Here is a 12213-nt window from a genome sequence, read left to right on the forward strand (position 1 = left end):
CAACAGGCTCCTTCAGAACACAATCCCAAAATTATAAGATCTGTCTGATCACTTCCACTTGTTCATATTTAATTGAATCCCCTGGGGTTATACAATGTTCCGCAACCACAGATGTTGTTTGTTGCTTGAGTACGGTGTTTCTCCTGTGCTCCTAGCACCTTTATTCAATTGCCTGTGCAGTGTCCCTGACGCATGCCTTACCACATTTGCATGAAATATTGTTCTTGGTGGACACACATCAGTGTTAGTGGCTTGCCTGCACACACTGTGTTCCATCATGCCATCCACTTTGCACTTGACTAGATCATCCAACAGAGTTTGCCATTGTCTTCCCTCTCCATAGTGAATGTGATGCTAGAATGCAGGGAGTTTAGATATTGGAGAAACACTTGAAACCTTTCACTCACATGTGGCCACACTACAAATGTGTCATCAGTTTATCTGTTAAAGCTTTTTCCATAGCTTTTTCTGTGAAATCCTCTTGCATAAGTTTGCCACAACCTATAACAAAGCCATCTGTTTGTTCATATTAGTCACCATTGAAGAGGGAGAATATGGATGCAAGGATGAATTCAAAGAGGGTAATCATTGTGAGGTTAATTTCTCCCTTATCAGCTTGTGGGAATCAGCAAGCAGCTATTGTAGAGAATAGAAATGCTATAAAGGGAGAAATTATTGTTTCTGTGAAAAAAATCACGCATATTATCTTTCAAACCATCAGTACTTTACAATAAAGAAAGTGTAAGTTAGAGTTGAAGAGTGCTCTCTCTATTCTGTGCAAGGCCAAGTTCATTGTTTACTCAAAACATGTTAGGTGAACCTGAGAGGACTTAGCAAATGCTGTGCTCTTACTGTAATACTTGTGTTTCTAAATTGTGAAGAGATTTTTGTGTCTTTTTACATGTTGCTGAATACTCTAGAATGAATGAGACTTAGTAGCAACCACACACTTCAAGATAAGTATTACATTTAATTAAAACCTGGACCAAAGTGTGTATGTGTTTTGGGCCAATGGCTATTCAAAACTTTTATTATAATTAGAACTAACTCAGCTGCAAATTCTGTATAGAATCTGACATTGATTTCATCAGTCTCTGAAGCCTTGTTAAATTTTAGCGTACTTAGCTATTTTTCAGTGCCACTGACACTAGTGTCTACATCACTCACGTTTGCATTGAGTTTGTTTAAATTGGGGCAGTTCATACATACTAGGTGGTTATAATTAAACTGACTATGATCCAAATGCTGCAGTGCAGGCTGTATACATCGGAGGATGCAGAAACATCTTAGGTATGTTTATTAATCACTGCACTCGTGGAATATGATGAAAAATAACAGTTCCACTTTCTGCCACCAGGTGAAAATAGGGCACCGTAGGCAGTCAGAAAGTGGTGCAGATACAGAAAAATGGGAGAAATGATCACACATTTGATAACAATGGTTCTGTCGTGTTTATTAGGATATAGTTACAAGTTAACGTGTGTTGAAAATGGTCTCCTGACACAGAAACATGTTGCATCCATAACACAGCATGCTCTACAGCTGCTTGTAGCATACCCGATGTAATGAGAGAGATATGTCATTGTGTGATATCCTTCAGATCAGGAAGAGTTCAAATATTCCAGTAGACGCCATCTTTTAGATATCCACACAGCCAGTGGTCACATGGGTTTATGTTAGGGGATCTCAGAAGGCACACATCTTGAAATTGCCTAGAGATGATGCAGTTGATACTGAATGTTTCTTGAAGCAAATCTTTTACCTGACAAGTGACATATGGTGTTGCACAATCTTGGATGAAAACAGTGGTGTGGACACTGTTGTTGCTTTCTTGCAAAGCTGGGTTCACATATTTTTCGATGTGACAAGGAAAAATAATTATTGGCTCTGGAAATTGTATTAAAATAAAATATGTTACTGACATCAAATGTGCAGTGACTCTCATGTCATAAATAATAATTCTTTCTGCAAAGGAAAAACATTGGTTCTTCATTTTTCAAAACAACTGCTACACATTGTACTATCATTTTGACGTAAATATGGAAAGCTATTTTCATCCTGAAATCATTGCAAGAGGCGACAGGAATGATTATTAATAGAGTAAGTATTTAGAACAAATAAGGATTGATCCCCAGACCTTTGAATTCCTAGCAATTACATAATTTTGATACTGTGAAACATAAATTATTTTATGATTACAAGCAGTATAATGTCCTCAGAAAAAGTACTTTTCCAGTTTACAAGTACACAACATACATCGTGAAATTCCACTTGCTCTTTATTGTCAAATGGGCACCTCCTCCATATTCTCATAGCTTCCTTGGACAGAACCAGAGTCACCCATTTCAAACATACCGAACGATAACTCTTAATTTGCTGGCCAGCTATCAGATGATCAATGCCTCCTTTCTCTCTAAGTTTCCCCCAGCTTGCGCATAGCCTCCTTTAGTAGTACTGGAGTTAAACAGAGGAAACGCAGTAATTGGAGTCTTGTATTTATTTGCCAGTTAACCACATCTGCTGACTAGCCTAGCTAATTTTTTAGTCTGTGTGGGGGGGGGGGGGGCTGAAAGTGGGGAGGGCACACATGTACATGAATTAGACTTACCAGTATTATTTGTGACAGAGAAGCTTTTCAGTCCATGATTTGTTGAAAAAGGAATGACTAAGGCAAGGCTGATGGGCACTGAATTTAAAAATGCTGCAAAAGCCCACACTTTTATTTTACAGGAATGGAAATTCTAGAATAAGAATGAATAAGCATGTATGAGAAAAGGCAACTGCTCATATATAACTGTTTGATACTTGGTACACAAACAGACACCATTCTACAGAGCATTTAAGGAACTTTCAAGTTAGCAATCATTTTCCTATTTAAGTGTGTAAACTTAGTCACACAGGCATCCAACCACGCTCATGAGTGCTTGCCTTGGTTGATGGATATTGGGAGAGAAGAAACAGATGTGACAACTTGGAGGGGGTATGATGTGCTGACAATGGATGGTTGGTTGGTTTGGGGAAGGAGACCAGACAGCGTGGTCATCGGTCTCATCGGATTAGGGAAGAATGGGGAAGGAAGTCGGCCGTGCCCTTTCAGAGGAACCATCCCGGCATTTGCCTGGAGTGATTTAGGGAAATCACGGAAAACCTAAATCAGGATGGCCGGACGCGGGATTGAACCGTCGTCCTCCCGAATGCGAGTCCAGTGTCTAACCACTGCGCCACCTCTCGACGATGGATGGAGTAAGGAGCTAATGGGAGGCAAAGTTATCTGTAGCTGCTGATAAACTAGTCAAGCCATTAACATATAGAAAATATCCTTACTAGCTAGTCAAGAAATTGATTTTCTGTGTCATTTCTTCCTGTGACACCAACAAATCTGTTACAGCTGTGAACCAGACAACAATCAGAACTACTATCGTTCAGTATTACTCAATCCTTGAAAAACACAACCATGTCCTCAATTACCTCTTTTCTGTTTATATATGACAACCACCTTTCTGTTTATGTATGACACATCACTCAGCTACAGGTGAGTGCTTGCCTATCCTCATTTTGGTTTATACCTTTTGAAATTTATGTGAATGCGTATTAGTTGTCTTGGAAGGAGAATACTGTCTGATAGTTCAGCAATGTTTTCAGTCTTGTGTACAAGACTGTCAATCACTCAGCACCTCAGCTATAGGGTAAGTTGTTAGCTGTACTTCTTCTAGTGTTTTTATTTCACCTAGGACGTTCTACACGTATTTTCATACCAAGAAATACTTTCATTTATAAATATAAAATTTCTTTTGTTCAAGGACTTGTGACAGAACTGAAGGATGTGCACGTAACTCAAGTGGCCTTAGGTAAAGCACATGCTGTTGTATTAACAAACAAAGGCCATATTTACACATTTGGAATAAATAACAAAGGGCAGTGTGGTCGCGATTTTGCTGCCCAAGTTAAGGAAGGTAAGTTCCCGTATGTGACCAAGGTATATGTGTTACTTTATCTTCAGAAGTAAGATATCAGTTCCTAATGTGTAATGGACTTTTGTTTTACAGTTTTATTTTTTGCTGTTTTCACAGTTCCAATGGTGACAGCTATGGAGACAGCAGCAGAAGAGGAAGTGGATGAAGATGATCTGGATTGGGAAGATGCACAAGAGTTAATGTGCCCTCCAGGTACACACAAATGGAAACATGATCAGTGCATGGTATGCACAGTGTGCCGTGAATGTACTGGGTACAGCATCAGCTGTTTGAGCAGCATACGGCCTGACCGTAATCCTGGACAGTAAGTACTACTTCTAGGTGCTAATGCAGTGTACTTTTCATACACTATAAAAAACCATTTACTATTGATAGCAATACAAGTTATTTAAATTACCATGGCACAAAGCTTAAGTGTAAGAAGTTGACAGAAGGGAAATGATGAGCGTAACTGTGTGAGATATGTGTGAAGTTAATTTATCAGAACAAACTGTAGACTTCATATTATTGTTACTCTTTCCTGTCTCAGACATTATGTCTGGTTAAAAATGGAAAGTGACGCGGACCTTGATCAAGCGTGACTTCCTTTTCACTGTACGGTATATGTTACATTGCATTTAGGAACTTTCGGGTCATTGAACAAGTATCAATAATTACAGATTTCTGTAGTTGTATATATAAGTTTGGATGTAGCTGTATTGTGTTGATGTACTGGTGGATATTGTGTGGTATGACTCCTGTAGTTGATAGTATAATTGGTATAATGTTAATTTTATCCTGATGCCATATGTCCTTGACTTCCTCAGCCAGTTGGATGTATTTTTCAATTTTTTCTCCTGTTTTCTTCTGTATATTTGTTGTATTGGGTATGGATATTTCGATTAGTTGTGTTAATTTCTTCTTTTTATTGGTGAGTATGATGTCAGGTTTGTTATGTGGTGATGTTTTATCTGTTATAATGTTTCTGTTCCAGTATAATTTGTATTCATCATTCTCCAGTACATTTTGTGGTGCATACTTGTATGTGGGAATGTGTTGTTTTATTAGTTTATCTACATCTACATCGATACTCCGCAAGCCACCCAACGGTGTGTGGCGGAGGGCACTTTACGTGCCACTGTCATTACCTCCCTTTCCTGTTCCAGTCGCGTATGGTTCGCGGGAAGAACGACTGTCTGAAAGCCTCCGTGCGCGCTCTAATCTCTCTAATTTTACATTCGTGATCTCCTCGGGAGGTATAAGTAGGGGGAAGCAATATATTCGATACCTCATCCAGAAACGCACCCTCTCGAAACCTGGCGAGCAAGCTACACCGCGATGCAGAGCGCCTCTCTTGCAGAGTCTGCCACTTGAGTTTGTTAAACATCTCCGTAACGCTATCACGGTTACCAAATAACCCTGTGACGAAACGCACCGCTCTTCTTTGGATCTTTTCTATCTCCTCCGTCAACCCGATCTGGTACGGATCCCACACTGATGAGCAATACTCAAGTATAGGCCGAACGAGTGCTTTGTAAGCCACCTCCTTTGTTGATGGACTACATTTTCTAAGGACTCTCCCAATGAATCTCAATCTGGTACCCGCCTTACCAACAATTAATTTTATATGATCATTCCACTTCAAATCGTTCCGCACGCATACTCCCAGATATTTTACAGAAGTAACTGCTACCAGTGTTTGTTCCACTATCATATAATCATACAATAAAGGATCCTTCTTTCTATGTATTCGCAATACATTACATTTGTCTATGTTAAGGGTCAGTTGCCACTCCCTGCACCAAGTGCCTATCCGCTGCAGATCTTCCTGCATTTCGCTACAATTTTCTAATGCAGCAACTTCTCTGTATACTACAGCATCATCCGCAAAAAGCCGCATGGAACTTCCGACACTATCTACTAAGTCATTTATATATATTGTGAAAAGCAATGGTCCCATAACACTCCCCTGTGGCACGCCAGAGGTTACTTTAACGTCTGTAGACGTCTCTCCATTGATAACAACATGCTGTGTTCTGTTTGCTAAAAACTCTTCAATCCAGCCACACAGCTGGTCTGATATTCCGTAGGCTCTTACTTTGTTTATCAGGCGACAGTGCGGAACTGTATCGAACGCCTTCCGGAAGTCAAGAAAGATAGCATCTACCTGGGAGCCTGTATCTAATATTTTCTGGGTCTCATGAACAAATAAGGCGAGCTGGGTCTCACACGATCGCTGTTTCCGGAATCCATGTTGATTCCTACATAGTAAATTCTGGATTTCCAGAAATGACATGATACGCGAGCAAAAAACATGTTCTAAAATTCTACAAGAGATCGACGTAAGAGATATAGGTCTATAGTTTTGCGCATCTGCTCGACGACCCTTCTTGAAGACTGGGACTATCTGTGCTCTTTTCCAATCATTTGGAACCCTCCGTTCCTCTAGAGACTTGCGGTACACGGCTGTTAGAAGGGGGGCAAGTTCTTTCGCGTACTCTGTGTAGAATCGAATTGGTATCCCGTCAGGTCCAGTGGACTTTCCTCTATTGAGTGATTCCAGTTGCTTTTCTATTCCTTGGACACTTATTTCGATGTCAGCCATTTTTTCGTTTGTGCGAGGATTTAGAGATCCTCTGTGAAACAGCTTTGGAAAAAGGTGTTTAGTATTTCAGCTTTACGCGTGTCATCCTCTGTTTCAATGCCATCATCATCCCGTAGTGTCTGGATATGCTGTTTCGAGCTACTTACTGATTTAACGTAAGACCAGAACTTCCTAGGATTTTCTGTCAAGTCGGTACATAGAATTTCACTTTCGAATTCAATGAACGCTTCACGCATAGCCCTCCTTACGCTAACTTTGACATCGTTTAGCTTCTGTTTGTCTGAGAGGTTTTGACTGCGTTTAAACTTGGAGTGGAGCTCTCTTTGCTTTCGCAGTAGTTTCCTAACTTTGTTGTTGTACCACGGTGGGTTTTTCCCGTCCCTCACAGTTTTACTCGGCACGTACCTGTCTAAAACGCATTTTACGATTGCCTTGAACTTTTTCCATAAACACTCAACATTGTCAGTGTCGGAACAGAAATTTTCATTTTGATCTGTTAGGTAGTCTGAAATCTGCCGTCTATTACTCTTGCTAAACAGATAAACCTTCCTCCCTTTTTTTATATTCCTATTAACTTCCATATTCAGGGATGCTGCAACGGCCTTATGATCACTGATTCCCTGCTCTGTACATACAGAGTCGAAAAGTTCGGGTCTGTTTGTTATCAATAGGTCCAAGATGTTACCTCCACGAGTCGGTTCTCTGTTTAATTGCTCGAGGTAATTTTCGGATAGTGCACTCAGTATAATGTCACTCGATGCTCTGTCCCTACCACCTGTCCTAAACATCTGAGTGTCCCAGTCTATATCTGGTAAATTGAAATCTCCACCTAAGACTATAACATGCTGAGAAAATTTATGTGAAATGTATTCCAAATTTTCTCTCAGTTGTTCTGCCACTAATGCTGCTGAGTCGGGAGGTCGGTAAAAGGAGCCAATTATTAACCTAGTTCGGTTGTTTAGTGTAACCTCCACCCATAATAATTCACAGGAACTATCCACTTCTACTTCACTACAGGATAAACTACTACTAACAGCGACGAACACTCCACCACCGGTTGCATGCAGTCTATCCTTTCTAAACACCGTCTGTACCTTTGTAAAAATTTCGGCAGAATTTATCTCTGGCTTAAGCCAGCTTTCTGTACCTATAACGATTTTAGCTTCGGTGCTATCTATCAGCGCTTGAAGTTCCGGTACTTTACCAACGCAGCTTCGACAGTTGACAATTACAATACCGATTGCTGCTTGGTCCCCGCATGTCCTGACTTTGCCCCGCACCCGTTGAGGCTGTTGCCCTTTCTGTACTTGCCCAAGGCCATCTAACCTAAAAAACCGCCCAGCCCACGCCACACAACCCGTGCTACCCGTGTAGCCGCATGTTGCGTGTAGTGGACTCCTGACCTATCCAGCGGAACCCGAAACCCCACCACCCTATGGCGCAAGTCGAGGAATCTGCAGCCCACACGGTCGCAGAACCGTCTCAGCCTCTGATTCAGACCCTCCACTCGGCTCTGTACCAAAGGTCCGCAGTCAGTCCTGTCGACGATGCTGCAGATGGTGAGCTCTGCTTTCATCCCGCTAGCGAGACTGGCAGTCTTCACCAAATCAGATAGCCGCCGGAAGCCAGAGAGGATTTCCTCCGATCCATAGCGACACACATCATTGGTGCCGACATGAGCGACCACCTGCAGATGGGTGCACCCTGTACCCTTCATGGCATCCGGAAGGACCCTTTCCACATCTGGAATGACTCCCCCCGGTATGCACACGGAGTGCACATTGGTTTTCTTCCCCTCTCTTGCTGCCATTTCCCTAAGGGGCCCCATTACGCGCCTGACGTTGGAGCTCCCAACTACCAGTAAGCCCACCCTCTGCAACTGCCCGGATCTTGCAGACTGAGGGGCAACCTCTGGAACAGGACAAGCAGCCATGTCAGGCCGAAGATCAGTATCAGCCTGAGACAGAGCCTGAAACCGGTTCGTCAGACAAACTGGAGAGGCTTTCCGTTCAGCCCTCCGGAATGTTATGTTGTATGGCAAGCTGTTGATGTATTATTTTTGCTACATTGTCATGTCTTCTGGGGTATTCTGTATTTGTTAGTATTGTACATCCGCATGTGATGTGATCTACTGTTTCTATTTGTTTTTTGCAAAGTCTGCATTTATCTGTTGTGGTATTGGGATCTTTAATAATATGCTTGCTGTAATATCTGGTGTTTATTGCTTGATCCTGTATTGCAATCATGAATCCTTCTGTCTCACTGTATATATTACCTTTTCTTAGCCATGTGTTGGATGCGTCTTGATCTATGTGTGGCTGTGTTAGATGATACGGGTGCTTGCCATGTAGTGTTTTCTTTTTCCAATTTACTTTCTTCGTATCTGTTGATGTTATGTGATCTAAAGGGTTGTAGAGGTGGTTATGAAATTGTAGTGGTGTAGCTGATGTATTTATATGAGTGATTGCTATGTGTATTTTGCTAGTTTCTGCTCGTTCTATAAAGAATTTTCTTAAATTGTCTACCTGTCCATAATGTAGGTTTTTTATGTCGATAAATCCCCTTCCTCCTTCCTTTCTGCTTAATGTGAATCTTTCTGTTGCTGAATGTATGTGATGTATTCTATATTTGTGGCATTGTGATCGTGTAAGTGTATTGAGTGCTTCTAGTTCTGTGTTACTCCATTTCACTACTCCAAATGAATAGGTCAATATTGGTATAGCATAAGTATTTATAGCTTTTGTCTTGTTTCTTGCTGTCAATTCTGTTTTCAGTATTTTTGTTAGTCTTTGTGTATATTTTTCTTTTAGTTCTACTTTAATATCTGTATTATCTATTCCTATTTTTTGCCTGTATCCTAGATATTTATAGGCATCTGTTTTTCCATCGCTTCTATGCAGTCACTGTGGTTATCCAATATGTAATCTTCTTGTTTAGTGTGTTTTCCCTTGACTATGCTATTTTTCTTGCATTTGTCTGTTCCAAAAGCCATATTTATATCATTGCTGAATACTTCTATCTTTAGTAATTGGTTGAGTTGTTGATTTGTTGCTGCCAGTAGTTGTAGATCATCCATGTATAGCAAATGTGTGATTTTGTGTGGGTATGTTCCAGTAATTTTGTATCCATAATTTGTATTATTTAGCATGTTGGATAGTGGGTTCAGAGCAAGGCAGAACCAGAAAGGACTTAATGAGTCTCCTTGGTATATTCCACGTTTAATCTGTATTGGCTGTGATGTGATATTATTTGAATTTGTTTGGATATTAAGTGTGGTTTTCCAATTTTTCATTACTATGTTTAGGAACTGTATCAATTTAGGATCTACTTTGTATATTTCCAATATTTGTAGTAACCATGAGTGGGGTACACTATCAAAAGCTTTTTGGTAATCAATGTATGCGTAGTGTAGCGACCTTCGTTTAGTTTTAGCTTGATATGTAACCTCTGCATCTATTATCAGTTGCTCTTTACATCCTCGTGCTCCTTTGCAACAGCCTTTTTGTTCTTCATTTAAAACTTTGTTCTGTGTTGTATGTGTCATTAATTTCTGTGTAATGACTGAAGTTAATATTTTGTATATTGTTGGTAGGCATGTTATGGGGCGATATTTAGCTGAGTTTGCTGTGTCTGCTTGATCTTTAGGTTTCAGATAAGTTATTCCATGTGTAAGTGTATCAGGGAATGTGTGTGGGTCTGCAATGTAACTGTTAAATAATTTAGTTAGATGTGAATGTGTTGAGGTGAATGTCTTTAGCCAGAAATTTGCTATTTTATCTTTTCCAGGGGCTTTCCAATTGTGAGTAGAATTAATTGCTTGGGTGACTTCATGTTGCAAAATTATCACTTCAGGCATTTGTGGTATCATCTTGTATGTATCTGTTTCTGCTTGTATCCACCGTGCATGCCTGTTATGCTGTACCGGGTTTGACCATATGTTGCTCCAGAAGTGTTCCATGTCTGTTATGTTTGGTGGATTGTCTATTTTAATGTGTGTGTTATCTATTGTCTGGTAAAATTTCTTTTGGTTTGTGTTGAATGTTTGGTTTTGTTTCCTTCTATTTTCACTTTTTTGTATCTTCTAAGTCGTTTGGCCAATGCTTGTAATTTCTGCTTCTTTTCATCTAACTGCTCCATCGCTTCTTGTTGTGAGATTTTACCTAACCTTTTTCGTTTTTTGTCTGATATTTCATTTCTTATAAATTGTGTTAGCTGTCCGATGTCTTTTCTCGGTTTTTCTATTCTGATCTGTAGCCTGTGTTGCCATGCTGGTTTTGTGGGTTTCTTCTGTGTCTTGGTTGGTTCTGATCTCTGCCTAGTGTGTATATTTAGTGTAGTGAGTGCTCCTATATAAATCAGTAGTTGTAACTCTTCCATAGTTGTATTTTCATTTATTTTGTTGTTTACCGGTATGATTGTGTTGATAGTTGTTATTGTTGTTTCGAGTTGTGGGTTATTTGGTGGTCTATGCAAGAATGGTGTAATGTCTGTACTTGTGTCTTTGTATTCTATATATGTCAGCTGAAATTTTTCTTCTATATCTAACATGTGTGTCACTTCATGTTCTATTTGTGCTGTTCTGTTGGCTGTCTTAAGATTTCATATTCCTCTGATTGTTTAATTGATGCATGGTGTTCTTTGTTTGTTTGCTCTGGGATGTTTGAGTCCATTACTGTATTTTCTTCCTCTTCTGATTGCGCATTATTTTGTTCTAGTATTTGTTGTACTTGTTGTTTGATGTTTTCTAATTCTGACTGGGGTATCCTGTTATTTTTTATTATTACACGGATCTGATCAGCTAGTCGTTTTAATTCTGGGTATCTGGTAATAAATGTTGTGTATACTTGTGATCTGTATCCAGTTGTGTTTGTTCCTAAGTTTGTTGCTTGGTAATAACAGAACATGAGGTGTCGGTTAACTTCATCTGACCATCTCATCCTCTGTCTTTGTTTTCCTCCTAGAGTGGTTGCAGGAAGCATATCCTGCAAAACACCTCTATTTGGATTTAAATCATTTTCCGTGTGGCTAGCAGTGTTGTTACCATTGTGGACGGGCATAGGGTTCAAGCGTCGTCCCCGACCATGACAGCGCTTGTCCAAGGCTTCATTAGTTCTGTCATGAACCAACTAATCACACTAAAAGGGGGGTTAGCCCTATTAGTGGTTTGTTCTTTTCGTCGCCTTTTACGACTGGCAGAACATACCGAAGGCCTATTCTTTTCCCTTTATTATTATTATTATTATTATTATTATTATTATTACCATTATGATTGTAACTATTTACTTCTTTGAAAAATTGTCACTGTGATATATCATAGACTTTCTACTTCACTGGACAAGGAACTGTGTTCAAAGGAAAAATCGAAATGTATTACACACACACACTGGTAGAGGAGGAGAATAAACTGCCAAGTTTCCAAACAAAATTCGTGTTGATAGTTTAGTGAATCCCTGTGCCTTTTTACACACCTTTCTGTTGCTCAGTGTCTCTGCTGTTAGATAAGTTTGATCCATCCTCATATAAGTAATAAATGACATATTTTTCTTGTTTATTTTGGTTGGTGTAATCTCAAGAGTGACACAACAGTGGCAAATACATAATTAAAATATGTTTATTTCTTAAGAGTATCAGGTAGGAAGTATATGAAAAAACTTT

General features: G+C 39.8%; 1 protein-coding gene across 1 annotated transcript in view; it reads left to right on the plus strand.

Annotated features, from left to right (window-relative positions):
- The window catches only part of LOC124613548 (E3 ubiquitin-protein ligase MYCBP2-like), a 798425-nt gene that overhangs the window by 107753 nt on the left and 678459 nt on the right, over positions 1-12213 (plus strand). Inside the window, exons 11-12 of the mRNA XM_047142259.1 lie at positions 3801-3953; positions 4071-4278. Of these exons, the coding sequence (XP_046998215.1) occupies positions 3801-3953; positions 4071-4278 (361 nt within the window). The remainder of the gene's footprint in view (positions 1-3800; positions 3954-4070; positions 4279-12213) is intronic.

The sequence above is a fragment of the Schistocerca americana genome, chromosome 4 (assembly GCF_021461395.2).
Source record: "Schistocerca americana isolate TAMUIC-IGC-003095 chromosome 4, iqSchAmer2.1, whole genome shotgun sequence".
NCBI classification, from domain to species: domain Eukaryota; kingdom Metazoa; phylum Arthropoda; class Insecta; order Orthoptera; family Acrididae; genus Schistocerca; species Schistocerca americana.